At 53.5% G+C, this 15,391-nt stretch overlaps 1 protein-coding gene across 1 annotated transcript in view; it reads right to left on the bottom strand.

Annotated features, from left to right (window-relative positions):
- IGDCC3 (immunoglobulin superfamily DCC subclass member 3) overlaps nucleotides 1–15,391 on the bottom strand; it is a 37,964-nt gene that overhangs the window by 22,000 nt on the left and 573 nt on the right. The window contains exon 2 of the mRNA XM_004578338.2: nucleotides 13,638–13,943. Within this exon, the coding sequence (XP_004578395.2) occupies nucleotides 13,638–13,943 (306 nt within the window). The remainder of the gene's footprint in view (nucleotides 1–13,637; nucleotides 13,944–15,391) is intronic.

Genomic DNA, 15,391 nt, shown 5'->3' with positions numbered 1-15,391 from the left:
TAATGTACACTGTGGGTGGCAACTGGTGATGGCTCGCACATTTAGGTCCCTGCCACCCGGGTGGAGGACTTGGATGGAGTCCTGGGCTTCAGCCTGGCCCAGTCTGGGCTGTTGCAGCCATTTGGAGAGTGAAGCAACAGATAGAGGATCTCTCTCTCTCTGTAACTCTGCCTTTCAAAGAAATAGATCTTTAAAAAAAAAAAAAAAGGAGGTGGAGGAGGGGCAGGGCACTGCTCCCTCCGTTTCCCACAGAGGCAGATGGAGGTTGCTCCACTGTGCTAAGAGCAGGAGAGAACTGAACGCAGAGCTGGTCCTCAGGGTGCCTGCAGTGTCCCCACAGCTGGGCAGGAGTGGGTGAGGCTGTAGTCCCAGGAGTGTTTGGGGATGAAGTCTGGGGTGTCCCTGATCTCTCTCCTACAGTCACAGAGTGCCTGCAGACATGTTCCCTGGTGGGTCAGGGCTAGGTTGGGAGGAGACTGTGCAGAGGTGGGTGCAGTGTTGGACAGTGTCATGATCCCCTGGCACTCAGGGCCTACAGGCTGGGGATGGGAGTGGGAACCAGGAAGCTCACCAGGAGTCAGGTTGCAGAGACCTGAGTGGGGAGAAGCTCTGAGCATCTAGGGACTGTTCCCTGGTCCCCACTCTTGGCTCCAACCCCAGAGGTCCAGAACCCCTCAGACACAGTGCCCTACTCTCCTCCCTAGTCAGGAATCCCCAATCTATGCTTGGAGCTGGTACCTGCCTGGCAGACCCAGCCGCCCCAGCCTGCAGGGCCCCATGGTTACCAGGCAGCTAGTTGTCCAGCCATCATTGAACAGGCCAAGAGGGCAGGGGCCCCCTGCACACCCTTCCCCCAGGCTGGGAGAGGTCTCCCCACCTCCACAATAGGCAGGGACTATGAATGAGAGGAGAGGGAGAAAGAGGAGAGGACGTGGCTCCTTGAGGTTTTAAGCCACCTTGCCCTGGGGACACCGGTGGCTATGGCCCAGGCAGGGGACAGGACAAGGACACTCCAGCTTGGGTTCTCCAGGCTGATTATGGCTTCTCCCCCCAAGTCCCCCTCCCGCCAGGCCCCCTGGGGAGAAGGAGCCTTCTCAAGCCCTGATAGTTCCTCTCCTGTGATTTGTTCTGAATTTTCAAACAAAGAGTAATTATGACAGATGTGCAGCAATCAGCATCATTATGCAGAAGTAAGGCAGGGGAGGGAGCTGGGGGGGCAAGGGGAGGGGGCTGCCTTCCCTCCTGGGAAATGGCAGTTCCACAGCCCCCTTCAGCAGCCCCAGCACCATCTTCTTGCCAGCACTGTACCTGGCCCCTCTGGGCCCTGCCTCCCAGCTGGTGCCAGCCTACCCGAGGTGGGGTGGGGGGAGTGAACAGCAGCAGTCCAGCAGCAGCAGTCCAGCAGCAGCTGGGGCCAACTCAGCCTAACCCATGCAGAAATGGCTCCCAGCTTGGCCAAGCTGCTCTCTGGCCCCAACTCCCATGCTCACCCCAGATATTTGATATTCAATGCTGCTTTACTGAGGTGGGCAGTTAAAGACACCGTTAGGATATACCTGCTTCTTGTATCAGAGTGCCTGGATCTGAGTCCCAGTTCCATTTCTAACTCCTGCTTCTCGCTCATGCATGCCCGGGTGACACCACGACAGGTGTCACAACACCTGAGACCTAGGGCGCCTGCATCCAAGGCCTCTGCAACCCACCATGGATACAAACAGCTCAGGCCCTAGCCTGCACAGTGAATTACCCTGTCAGGGCCTCAGCATTCTAACCTATAAAATTAGTCTCCAAGTCTTGTCCCACCATTTTCCTCTTTTCTTTAAGATTTATTTATTTGTTTGAAGGAATGGCATAAAGACAAGGAGAAAGAGAGAGAATTTTCCATCTACTGGTTCATTTTTTTTTTTTCATTTTTTATGGTTGATTCACTTTTTCTATGACTTCCACAGCTGGGGTTGGGCTCAGTTGAAGCCAGAAGCCAGGACTTTCATCCCAATCCTTCTCCCACATGAGGGCAGGGGAGCAAACGTTTGGGCCATCCTCTGTTGCTTTCCCAGGTAAATTGGCAGAGAGCTGGATGACAGTGAAGCAGCCTACGATCGAACTCGTGCTCCAGCATGGTATGCTGGCATCACTAGCGGTGACTTACCCTTATTCGCTGGGCCTCGCTGGTGTTGGCCCCTATCCAGAAGCTCTCAGCCCCTCCCTAGACCTCCACTTGAAGACTGGGGAGCTATCTCATGTCCTAGGTAGGATGGGATGGGATGGGCTGGGGACATGGTAAGAACCATCTGCTTCAGCCTGCAGTTCATATGGAAGGGTCTGGAACTTGGTTATCTGTCCCGGTGGTCCGCCCCCTCCTCTCCATTTAGGTGGTCTGGTCTCCATCTGCCCACCCCAAGTCCTTAGGGCCTCCTGATAACAGCACACTCCCAGTCCCCCCTCCCCAACTAACATTCCAGTGGCCTTGAGGGCAGCAGCCAGACCAGAAAGTCCAGTTCCTGGTCATTATCACTGCCTTCCATCTGCACTGCAACCCAACACCAGCATTCCAGACAACAGCCAGGGCTGCCCCCACACCCGCTGTGGTGGTCAGTGTCAGCAGGCCAGGCCCCAGCCGGGCTAGGAGCTCTCAGATTCCACTCCGTGAAGTCGGCCTCAGGGGTGCTCTGATTGGCTGAGGAGGCTACCAGCCTCTCTCCCTTGGGGGTTCTCTTCACCTTGCCCTCTGCAGAGGTCTGAGCTGGAGAAGAGATGCCCGCCAGGCACAGCCCCAAGATGGGGGCACCGGGATTCCCACCATCGGAGGAAGCAGGAGGCGGATGGAATGAGAGGAAAGAAGAGACAGAGAAGCTGCAGAATGAAGGGAGGTGGTCAGGTCAGTTAGGAGAACTGGTAAGAACTGAGGCACATTAGAGATGAATACACCCAGGGGAAGGGACGGGGATGGGTGGGAGAGGAGGTGGGTGGTCGGGTGGTTGGAGTGACAAAAGCCAAGAGCATTGAAACTCAGATCCAGAGCAGATGGGGCAGGGTGAGTGTTAGGCCCAGTCACTAAGATGCCTCATGCCACAGGAGAGTGCTGGGTTCAAGTCCCAACTTCCTGCTAAGCAACCCCCTGGGAAGCAACAGGTGATGGCTCTGTTCCTTGGGTTCCTGCCATCTACCTGGGATACCTAGACTGAGTTCTGGCTTCAGCCTGCTGAGCCCTGGCTATTGCTATCTAGCATTTGGGGAGTGAAGCAATGGATGGACAGTGTCTTGTTCTCGCAAATAAATAGATAATAGTTTTACCTGGGCCCAGTGCGATAGCCTAGCAGCTAAAGTCCTCTCCTTGAACACGCCGGGATTCCATATGGGCACCGGTTCTAATCCTGGTGGCCCTGCTTCCCATTCAGCTCCCTGCTTGTGGCCTGGGAAAGCAGTTGAAGACGACCCAAAGCCTTGGGACCCTGAACCCGCATGGAAGACCCGGAAGAGACTCCTGGCTCCTGGCTTTGGATTGGCTCAGCTCCAGCCATTCGTACCGCTTGGGGAGGAAATTAGCAGACATTAGATCTGACTTTCTAATAAAAAAATTTTTACTTAAAAAAAAAAAAGAATTATCCTGCCATAGCCTGAATCAAGTGAATGAGCATCCCCAGGCCCGTCTAGCTTGCCTGTGAGACTGCCCACTCCTCCAACTCCCTGGAGTCTGGGGGCCTGGCCAGGAGTGCCTCCTGCTAGAGGTGTTTTGTACCTTTGCTCTGCCTCTGAGTCTCTCTCAAGGACTCCTCTTAGATTGGAATGCAGCACCAAATGAGCATATCTCTTAGAAAATATTTACTTTACTTGAAAGCCAGTTACAGAGCAACACAGAAACATTAATTTTCCATCCACTGGGTTATTCCCCAAATGGCTACAATGGCCAGACCTGGACAGGTCCAAAGACAGAGCCAAGAGCTTCTTCTGGGTCTCCAACATGGGTGGTAGGGGTCCAAGGCATTAATTTAGGCCATCCTCTGCTGCCTTCCCAGGCCATTAGCAGGGAGCTGGATTGAAAGTGAAGCAGCCAGGACTTAAACCATCACCTGTATGGGATGCAGGTGCTTACAGGTGGAGGATTAGCTTGCTATGCCACCATGCCAGCCCCTAAGAAAGGAGTGCAAAAAAATTGACGCAAGGAAAGCCAGCTCAGACACCAGAGATGCTGTTTGAGGAGGTGTGGGTAGCACAGAACAGCAGCCAGGTGTCTGAACACTCACTTCATGAACCAGAAAACAATAAACCAGGAAGCTATCTGAAGCTGGGCTTAGGGCATCGTCAGCTTAGGACGCCTGCATTCCATATCAGAGTGCCTGGTTCAAGTCCCTGCTATGCACTTCTTAACCTGCTTCCTGCCACTGGGCACCCTGGGAACAGTAGCGGGGATGGCCCAGATCCTTAAATTCTTGCCACCCAGGGGGAGACCTGGAAGGGGTTCTGGGCTCCTGGCTTCAGCCTGGCCCAGCTGAGGCATCTTGGGAGTGAGTCAGAGTAGATCTCTCTCCTTTGTGTCTCTGGTCACTCTGCCTTTCAAATACAACAAAAATTCATCAATAAACATTTCTTTCTTTCTTTCTAAGTGTTATGGATACCAAGTAGGGCCCATATGGGATCCTGGTGTTTATAAGGGAGAGGATTAGCCAACTGAGCCATCACACCAGGCCCTGTAATGTAAATAAACATTTCAAAAAGAGGTAACTATGGCTTAAATGCTTGGAGGTGCCCACAGGCCTACAATGGGCAGCTGCCAGCCTCTGCCCTGAGGCACTGGGCTGGCCTCCTCTGGACTGGGTGCAATTGGCCCAGATAGGGTCTGGTGGAGTGCCCTCCCACTGCCCCTGGGTTGGCTATTTCTCTCCACCCCAACACAGGCCCTCTGGCTCGTGGGAGGAGGGATTCCTGCAGGAAAGTTCTTTCTGGACACATAGACCCAATGCTGCAGCTCGTGACACGCATCCTTGGAGCTGACTCCTGTAGACGCAGGTGCCCATCCAGGCACACACACCATGGCCTCGATCATCCCTGTTGTAGCCAGACATTGGCAGTGCCATAGGAGTCTAGTGGAAGCAAGCAGGGCTGTGCAGTTCAGACAAAGACAGGAGCAAGCTGTGGAGTGTTTCTGGATGCCCTTCTGTCCCATTCTACTTTTATTGAAAAGCTGTGCAGACCAGCCTTCAAGCTGCTGAGGGGAGTAGTCTCTCTCTCTCTCTCTCTCTCACACACACACACACACACACAGCCTGTGGGTGGTGGTGGTAGGCGGTGTTTTGAAGAAGAGGGCAAGGCAACACAAACCATCCAGGAGTAAGAGGGTCTTTTCTCCTGGGGGTGGGGAGGGAGCGAGGGTGGATGGGCCAGTGCTGTTGCATTCGCAGGCTGCAAATGCCTGTCCTATTCAGTGGCCCACATTCCCAGCCCAGGCGCCCGGCCTGCTGACAATGCCGGGCACGGGAACAGAGAAGATTTGCACATTGTGTTCAAGGGGCCAGCTGGCTGCCTGCGCAGTGCGGCCAAGGTGTGGGAACCAGAAGCGCGCGACTTCCACACTCTGAGTCTGGTGGGTGGGGCTGCAGGGGGGGAGCCTTGTCCCCCCTCCTCCTCCCCTCTCCTCTCCTCCCCCCCACCTCTTGCAGTTGGGGCCCAAAGAGCCTGAGGACATAGGCTCCAGCCAGCCAGAGAGAGGAAGGGCTAAGTCAGGAGACCCAACGCAGCTTTTCCATCTGGGAAGTTGCACTCCATCTGGCTGCGGAGTCTCCAGGCACTCGCAGCGTCTGCCTTCTTGCCACCCCCATCACAGACACACACACTGCCCATGCACGTTATAAGACCCAGGCTGCCCCTCACCCTGCTCCCTGCGGCCATGCTGTCTATTACAGGCAGGAAGAGGGGCACAGGGGCAGAAAAGAGGAGAGAAAGAGATCCTGAGAGAAGCAGTGAATGTTGGAGCTGTGACCCAGGCCACCAGGCTACGCACTCCTTCTGTGTTTACAGAGTTTCGTGGGCAGCGCCACAAGCCAGAGAAGCACAATAGGGTGGGAAGCTTGCACTCTCACGGAGGAGACAGATGGGTACCCAGCCTCCAGAAGTCACTTAACAAGGCCAGCAGTACCCAAGGGAGGGAGGGTGTGCCCGTAGGCCGCAGACCACAACACGGGATGCCAGCAGCTGAGCAGCCTTTGGGGAGGCATCAAGCATGGGAAGGATGGGCCAGAACTCACCAGCAAATGCCCGAAGGAGACAGGCATGTTCTGAGTGGACAACAAGGAAACCTCAAATCCCCAGAGCCGACACAGAGGTCTCAGTGTTCAACCACCCTCTGCAAATTCATGATGAGAAAAGCAAAGCCCAGAGAGCGTAAGCGGCTTAACCACAGTCACACAGTACTCCTTCAATCCACACAGGGCCTCGTCACGCCTCCCACAGCTTCTCAGGTGGGTCAGAAGGGGCCTGCTTTGTGGAGTGCTAAGCTCTTTTCCTTTTTTTTTTCTTTTTCTTGGATTTTTTTTTTTTTAATTGGACAGTCAGATACATAGAGAGGAGGAGAGACAGAGAAGATCTTCCATCTACTGACTCCTTTCCCAAGTGGCTGCAACGGCAGGAGCTAAGCCAATCCGAAGCCAGGAGCCTAGAGCTTCTTCCGGGTCTCCCATGTGATTGCAGGGTCCCAAAGCTTTGGGCCGTCCTCGACTGCTTTCCCAGGCCACAAGCAGAGAACTGGAAGGGAAGCGGGGCCGCCAGGATTTGAACTGAAGCCCATATGGGATCCCGGCGCGTGTGAGGTGAGGACTTTAGCCACTAGGCTATCATGCTGAGCCCAGCTCTTTAAAAAAAAAAAATTACAGGGCAGATAAACAGAAGGGGTACAGATCTTTCCATTTGCTGGTTCACTCACCTGGTGCATACAACCACTAGGGCGGGATCAGGAACTCTATCCGGGTCTCCCATGTGGGTGGCAGGGACTCAAAGACCTAAGTCAAAATCTGCCATCTCCCAGGTTGTGTATTAGCAAGAGGCTGAATTCCAACCTGGACACCCTGCACAGGGTGTGAGTGCCAAGCCAGGTGCCTGCACCTCCATGCTAAGCTCTCGTACGGAGCACAGCGAGTGCCTAACCTTCCCTCCCAGGGAAGCTTATTTTCCCTATATATTTTTTTCTAAGATTTACTTATTTATTTGAAAGACAGAGTTACATGGAGAGAGGGACAGAGGGACCAATAGAACCACTGGCTGGTTCACTTCCTCAAATGGCCACAACAGCTAGAGCTGGGTCACTCCCAAACCAGGAACCAGCAGTTTCTTCTGGGTCTCCCATGTGGTTGGCAGCATCCCAAGTGCCTGGAATATCTTCTGCTGCTTCCCTAGGTTCAGTAGTAGGGAGCTGGATTGGAATAGGCACAGTTGCGATTTGAACCAGTGCCCATATGGGATGCCAGCACCATAGATAAGGGCACTGCAAGGCTAACCCTTCAAAATTTGAATTTGATCAGCTCCAGGCTGAATGGTAGGTCACAGAGCTTTTCACTGTTTTCCCGAGACCAAGCTGAGGTCAACAAGTGAGGGACATGGATGCATCAGGCGCTGGGGCCCCCAGTAATGTCCTTGCCTGAGGTTATTTAATCCTTCTTGGGGGTCATCCAGGCACACAAATCTAGACAGGTGAGGGCCAATGTGTGTGGGCTCTGGGTAGGGTGGCAGGAGGACTTATGAGCTACCAGACTCAGCCTACACCCAAAGGGTTGGAAGAACCTGCAGGCTGGTCCAGGAAGAGGTTAAAATCCATCAAGATGCACTAAGCTCCAATAATTTCACTCCCCAATAGGTTTCCCTGGAGTGTGCCCTAAAAGGACCCTGGGGAGGGAGGAGCTAGGGGCTGGGCATGGAGAAGGCAATTTGCTGTTACTGGAGATGAACCTGCACAGGCAGCCAAGACTACACACGCCAGGCTGTGCCACGGGCAGCACCTATAAATAAAGTATGCAGAGTGGAGGGCCCCTCCCTGAGAGCTCCTGTGTGCCAGGCAAAGTGTGGGCATGAAGGGCCTCCATAGGCACAAATATAAATTTATCTTTAAAAAAAAATTATTTGAGGGCCCAGAGCAGTAACCTAGTGACTAAAGTCCTCGCCTTGCTTGCGCCAGGATCCCACAAGGGCACTGGTTCATGTCCTGACATCCCGCTTGTGGCCTGGCAAAGCAGTCAAGGATGGCCCAAAGCCTTGGGACCCTGCACCTGCATGGGAGACCCAGAAGAAGCTCCGGGCTTCCGGCTTCAGATTGGCTCAGCTCCGGTCATTGAAGCTGCTAGGGGAGTGAATCAACAGATGGAGGAACTTCCTCTCTGTCTCTCCTCCTCTCTGTTTATCTGACTTTCCAATAAAAAAATAAAATAAATCTTTAAAAAATTATTTGAGAAACAAAGAGAGGTAGATAAAGCTCCCAACCTCTGATTCACCCCTCAAATGCCTGCAATGCCTGGGGCTGGGTTAGAGCCAAAGCCAGGAACTCAATGGAGGTATCCCACTGAGGAGGAAAAAAAAACAACTACTTGAGCCATCACCTGCTGTCACCCCCAGAGGGCCTGTACTGACAGGAAGTTGAAACTGAGAGTGGAACCAAATACCAGGCACTCTGATATGGGGTGCGGACATTCAAATCAGTGTCTAAATCATGAGGCTCCCAGCCTGAACTTAAACTTTTAAGTGCATTTTTCGTGAACTTTCTGGAATTCTCTCATGCAAGATATGCCCGCTTGTTTTTAAAATTGATTGCATTTATTTACTTTATTTGAAACTTTGGGACACACACACGCGCACACACAAATGAGGGAGAGAGAGAAGTATTTTTCATCTACCGTTCACTCCAAAAAAGCTTGCAATAGGTAGACGCCCAAAGCCAGGAGCTCCATCTGGAGCCCCCAACATAAGTGGCAGGGGCCCAACCTCATCCTTTACTTTCAGAGAGTACAAATCAGCAGGAAAGTGGAGCAGGGAGTTGAACCCTGAGACTGTAATATGGGATACAGACATTTCAATTGACACCTGGTATGCCCATTTCACAGGTGAGAAAACTGAGCTCAGCATGCATGAACTTGTCCAGCGTCTCACCACCACCGAGGTTCAATTTCAAGGCAGAGCACTCCAGGGCAGAGAACCATGCTGCCAGGCACCTGCACTGCTCCATCCTACTGGGTAACAGTAACAGCCTGTGGGGCAGCCCCTGGGTCAGGCTGAATTTCAAAGACATGCTAGGACACTAGGGCAGATGGATGAAAGGAAGAACACTCTCTCCCAGCAACCGCACCATGTCAGCCTTGCAGGGTTGGCCACCAGGTCCTACTGACAACTTTTCAACTTTTCAAAAGGCTGATGGGTGGAAAGAGGACAACCCAGGCAGCCCCATAGCTTTGGGGGTTATTGGGCATGCTGGCACACTGGTGTGAGAAAAGGGGACCCAACCATGCTTGCTGCTCAACAGCCACCCCAAAGTGCCAACGCTCCCTCCTCTCCCCTCTGTCCCGCCCTCCTACCTTAGCTCAATTTCTTACCCTGTTAGGAGTCCAGGGAAACCAAACATTTTGAAAAACACATTACCTCCCAAGGGGCAGACACAAAGCCCTGGGGACTTAACTCCCCAGAATCCTGGGCCGGTGGGGCTGTGGCTTCAGTATGGACCCAGGCCACGGAGCTGGGTGCACCCATGAGAAGTTTCCTTTTTCTGCACTCACAAACCTTCCTGAGGTTCCCCACCCCCTCACATTCAGCCATCTGCTCCGGCTGCACAGGGATAAAGGGTGGCTGAGCCAGGAGAGTAGCAGGCAGTGTCCAAGTCCAGGGCAGCCTCCCAGCCAGCTCCATATGGGAGCCCACAGCCACCTTCCTTCGAACAAAGGGACATGTCCCACACTGCCTGCCTTGGAGCCATTCATCACTGGCCAGCCGCTCAGAGCAACTGCGGAGCAACTGCTCAGAGCGAATGCCCTCAGAGCCTGGAAGAAACTTGTCAGTGTTTGTTCCTTCATGAGGAGAGAGGCAGCAGCAAGCAAGCTGGAGGTTGTGGACACCAGGCAGTCCTGGCTCTTTTACTGGCATTGAAGAGAAGGAGCTGGACCCACAAACATGTCACTTGAGGCACCTGTATTCCACACTGGGTTCGAGTCTGATTCCAGCTTTCTGCTCATTGCACCCCAGGCAATGGTTTAAGTTCATGGGTCCCCGACACTCAGGTGGGAGTTTCTGATGGAATTCTTGGCTCTCGGCCTAACCTACTCTTGGCTGTTGAGGACATCTGAAGAGTGAACCAGCAAATGGGAGGTCTCTTTCTATCTCCGTCTATCGCTATCTATCTAAATGACACAGATGTGCTATCCACTGGTTCACTCCCCAGATGTCTGCAATAGCCGAGGTTGGGCTAAGTCAAAGTCAGGTTCCTGGAACTCATTCCAAGTCTCTGCACTGAGTGGCAGGGACTCCATCATCTGCTGCCATCTATGATGTGTATCCGCAGGAAGCTGGATTGGAAGTGGAGGAGCTGGAGTCGAGGTTTCTACCAGGCATTCCAATAGAACAGGTGGGCAAACCAACTACTATGCCAAAAGCACAAAATAAAGGTTAAAATAAGGTTAAACCTTAAAGTTTTTTGTTGTTGCTTTTTTCAAAAAGATCTATTAATTTTTATTGGAAAGTCAGATATTCAGAGAGAAGGAGAGACAGAGAGGAAGATCTTCCATCCACTGATTCACTCTCCAAGCAGCCGCAACGGCCAGAGCTGAGCTGAACCTAAGCCAGGAACCCAGAACTTCCTCCAGGTCCCCCAAGTGGGTACAGGGTCCCAAGACCGTGGGTCATCCTTGACTGCTTTCCCAGGCCACAAGCAGGGAGTTGGACAGGAAGCAGGTCTGCCAGGATTAAAACCGGTGCCCATATGGGATCCCAGCACATGCAAGTCAAGGAATCTAGCTGCTAGGCTACCTTGCCAGGCCCTGTTGTTGCTTTTTTAAAATGAACACGGATATCCCCTAAGGCTCAGTTTACTCCTCCATGAAATGGAATAATAATGGTCTCTGTTTCCAGGTTCACTGTGATGAATAAACAGGATAACACTAAAACGCTGCTGATTCCCACTGACTGCGCCACTTCCCATCCAGCTCCCTGCTAATGGCCGAGGGAAGCAGGAGAAGATGACTCAAGTGCTTAGGCCTCTGTACCCATGTGGGAGACCCCGATGAAGCTCCTGGCTCCTGGCTTTGGATCGGCCTAACTGGCTATTGTGGCCATCTGGGGAGTGAATCAGAAGATGAAAGATCTCTCTCTTCTCTCTTTCTCTGTCTCCCTCTCTGTGTAACTCTGACCTTCAAATAGATAAATCTTTTCTAAGAAAGAGCAATAATTCTCAGCCATGACTCCCACCCCAGCCTAGGCTGCCACCTCCCTGACACATGGATAGCTCAGGTTACACAGCAATGCACCCAGATTAAACAACTGTGGCAGAATGTGTGTGGGACCGGCGGTTAAAGCGCAGACATTATTCTCATCACGAGCAGTCACTCAGCACGGGCTTGCCCTTCTCCACTCAGAAAAGCACTTTAGCACGAAGGTAAGCAGGAGTGAGTGCATCATTGAAATAACACTGAAATTATCTTGCCAGATTTTTTTAAGTTTCTTTATTTGAAAAGCAGAGTTACAGAGAAGGAGGAACACACACACACAGACTGAGAGCTAGCTTCCATCCTCTGATTTACTCCTCAGATGGCAAGGGCCATGTTCAGGCCAAAGCCAGCAGCCAGGAGCTCCCTCCAGCCTCCCACCTGGGTGTAGGGAGCCAAGCACTTGGCCGTCCCCAATGCTTGTCCAGGTACATTAGCAGAGCGCCGGATAGGAAGTAGGACAGCAGGAATCAAGCTGGTGCCTGTGTGGGATACTGACATTGCAGGTGGCAGCTTTATCCACTCTGCCATAATACTGCCCCTAAATAAACCTTTTTAAAACATGGCGGGATTGGAGTTGGCATGGCACATTGGGTTAAGCTGCTACTTGTGACACCGCCATCCCATATGGGTGTTGGTTCGAGTCCCTACTTTTCTGCTTCCAATCCAGCTCCCTGTCAAAAGTGCAGGAAAAGCCTTGGAAGACGGTCCAAGTGCCAACCACCCACATGGGAGACCTGGATAAGGTTCCCGGCTTCAGCCAGGCCCAGTCCTTGTGGTCATCTGGCAAGTAACCAGCAGCAGAAGTGGTTTCTCTGTGTGTTTTCCCCTCTGTCTTACCCATGTAGTGATTTGAAAGGTAGCGCCACAGAGAGAAGAGGAGGAAGAGGAGAGCCACATAGACAATTACATGTCTTCCATGTGCTGCCTGAGACTCCAGCCAGGTCTCCCACATTAGCGGCAAAGGATCCAAGTACTTGGGCCATCTTCCACTGCCTTCCACTTGCACAATAGCAAGAAGAGGGTCAGAAACAGAGCAGCGGGAACTGAAATGGCTCTCTGGTATGGGATGCTGGAGTCACAAACAGCAGCTTAAGCCACTGCACCACAGCTTCAACCAACCCTGTTTTGTATATGTTTATTCATTTTCACCTACTTGAAAGAGTGACGAGAGACAGAGAGAGAGAGAGAGAGTGTGTATGGAGAAAGATACAGAGCTCTTCCATTGCTGGTCTTATGCCACAAAATACCTGCAATATCCAGGATTGGGCCAGGACAAACCCAGGAGCCAGGGATCCCGTACAGCTCTCCCATTTAGGGAGCAGGAACCCAAGCACTTGAGCCATCATCTGCTGCCTTCCAGCATGCACAGTAACAGGGAGCTGGATTAGAAGCAGAGCTACTCTCATGTTGCATCCCAAATAGCTGCTTAATGGACTATCCCACAATGCCCCTACTCCAGGACTTTAAAAATCAACATAGAATTAAAAATTGCTTGTAGCTAAAACTGTTATAGGGTCTGTTGCAGTAGCCTAGTGGTTAAAATCCTTGCCTCGCATGCACCAGGATCCCATATCGGTGCTGGTTTATATTTGGCTGCTCCACTTCCCAACTGGCTCCCTGCTTGTGGCCTGGGAAAGCCGAGGACAGTTCAAAGCTTTGGGATCCTGCACCTATGTGGGAGACCCAGAAGCTCCTGGCTCCTGGCTTTGGATCGGCTCAGCTCTGTTCATTGTGGTCATTTAGGGAGTGAACCAGCAGATGAAAGATCTTTCTCTCTGTCTCTCCTTTCTGCCAATCTGCTTTTCCAATAAAAATAATAAATAAATCCTTAAAAATATTTTATAAGTCATTATTAAAGAATGGCAAGTGTTTAGGCACAGGAATCCTACTCAGTGGGCAGGGAGACTCACAGCAGGTATGAGAGGCCCAGAGAAACTGAGGGTGCACACCAAGGGGTCCAGCCACCCCCTCTTCCAGGAGTGTGCAGGTACATTCCTGTCAAATCACATCTAAACAGTTATCAGTTACTCCACCGCCAATCATCAGTTATTGCCAGGGAAGTCTCTATGGCCCCCTGCTGGGCAAGGAATGCTCCAGAAACCACATACCCTGGGACTGCCCCCACCCCACTCACTGGCAGGCCCCAGGGTCACAGCTCACACAAGGGGGAAAGCAGGGACGTCCACTTACTTGCAGCCTGGATGCGGGCTTTGCGACTGACCACCAGCCCGAAGCGGTTCTGAGCCACGCACTCATAGTCGCCCTCATCTGAGGGGCTGCCGTCTGGCTCCAGCCGAAAATGGTGGATCATCAGGGAGCCGTTGCCAAGCAAGGTGGAGTGGGGGCTGTCAGGCAGTTCCACCCCGTTCTTTCTCCAGGTGACTCGTACTGGAGGGGTCCCCTCCACCTGGCAGCCCAGGACCACAGGCTGCCCAGGTACTGCCACTTCATCACTGGGCTCCATAGCAAACGCTAGTTCTGCAGAGTGGTCGAGACCTGCATGCAGGCGGGGGTGGAGAGATGTGAAGAAAAGGGGGTCAGCATGGAATGAGCAGCCAGGAGGAAGTCCCTCTAACCGCCCCCTCCCCTGCCAAGTCCCCGGGCTTCAAACCACTTGCTGAAATCCTGCTGCTTTTTGGTAGCCAAACCAACAACAGGGCAAGGGCTGGGATGTGTGGTCCCAGTCCCTAGGCTGTGCCTCTTTTGAGCCACCCTAGAATGCCCTGGGCATAGTGAGGAGTGATAAGGAGTGGCCACCTCCAACTCTAATTTCACAGCTCTCAGGGAGAAAAGGTTCCTGGAAGTTTTACATTCAGCTTTACATTCAGATGGACTAGGGAGTTGAGAGAAGGAAGCTGAGTTGAGGGAACAGGGCACTCCAGCCGCTCCCCACCCCCCAACCCCGGTTGCGAAACCAAGTCACCGTGCCAGTGACAACCTTCATCCCCGCAAGAGGGATGAACCCGGCCATAGACCCCTTCCTTGTCTTCCCAAGGAGCCAGCGACCCCACAGCCCGTCCCTCCCAGCCTGGGACACTGGCGCGAACGGAAGGGGAGGGAGGAGGAGCAGCCACGCCGGGGCGTGCCCACCCCAGGTAGTGTCTTAAGGCGTCTAAAAAGTACTGGTCCTCCAGCGTCCCCCAGACCGCCCTTTCAGTCGCCAGAGCCCCCAGCCCCACCCGTTACCCGCCTCCGGGCCGAAGTTTGTCCCGGATGCGGACAGACGCAACGCTCTCCTTCTCGGAGGGGACAAGCAGAGCCAACAGCCCAGATAGGGTCTGCAGGGACCTTGGGCGTGGGAGGTGGGGGTAGGGGTTGGATCCGCACTCCTCTCCGGGGAACGTAGGCCCAAAGCAGCCACCGCTACCGAGGTGATGGAGGTGGCCGAGTCCTGGGCAGTGGAGCCCACCGGGCCCGTGAACCTGGGTCAGGGTCTCCCCGCGGGAGCACTCTCCGGGAAGGGCGGGGACCTGGGCATCCCCGCCACTCGCTGGGGCTGGATCTCGGGGCGCCTCTCCTCCCGGTCTCGGCTCCTGGATCCTGTGCCCAGCCTCCCCTTTCCCACGCGCTGCCCGCGGTAGTCTTCCCTCTCTTCTCCTAGCCCCAACTCTTTTCTCCTCGAAAAGTCTTCTTCCTCCTCCTCCTCCTCGGACTCTCCCGCGCACTCGCTAGCTAGGTCGGCTTAGCACAGCAGATCAAGTCCGGGTCCCCAGGCCAGTCTGTAGTCTTCTGTCTCGGCCGCCTGGACTTCTTCGGGTACACCGCCAGGTTCCGCGCACCCAACTTACGCCCTCCGTTGGGGACCAGCCGCATGGAATCCCCTGGCTCGTTTCCCTCTGTCCCCAAGCCCAGTGCACCCAGCAGCTCTTGCCTCACCGCACTCCTGGCTCCTCGGGCCGGGTTTTGGGTCATGCCCTGAGTCCTGCCCTGAGTCTCGGAGTTAC

The sequence above is a fragment of the Ochotona princeps genome, chromosome 6, assembly GCF_030435755.1.
Source record: "Ochotona princeps isolate mOchPri1 chromosome 6, mOchPri1.hap1, whole genome shotgun sequence".
Taxonomy (NCBI): domain Eukaryota; kingdom Metazoa; phylum Chordata; class Mammalia; order Lagomorpha; family Ochotonidae; genus Ochotona; species Ochotona princeps.
The sequence above is the reverse complement of the archived record's forward strand: the minus strand, read 5'-3'. Positions and strand labels throughout refer to the sequence as shown.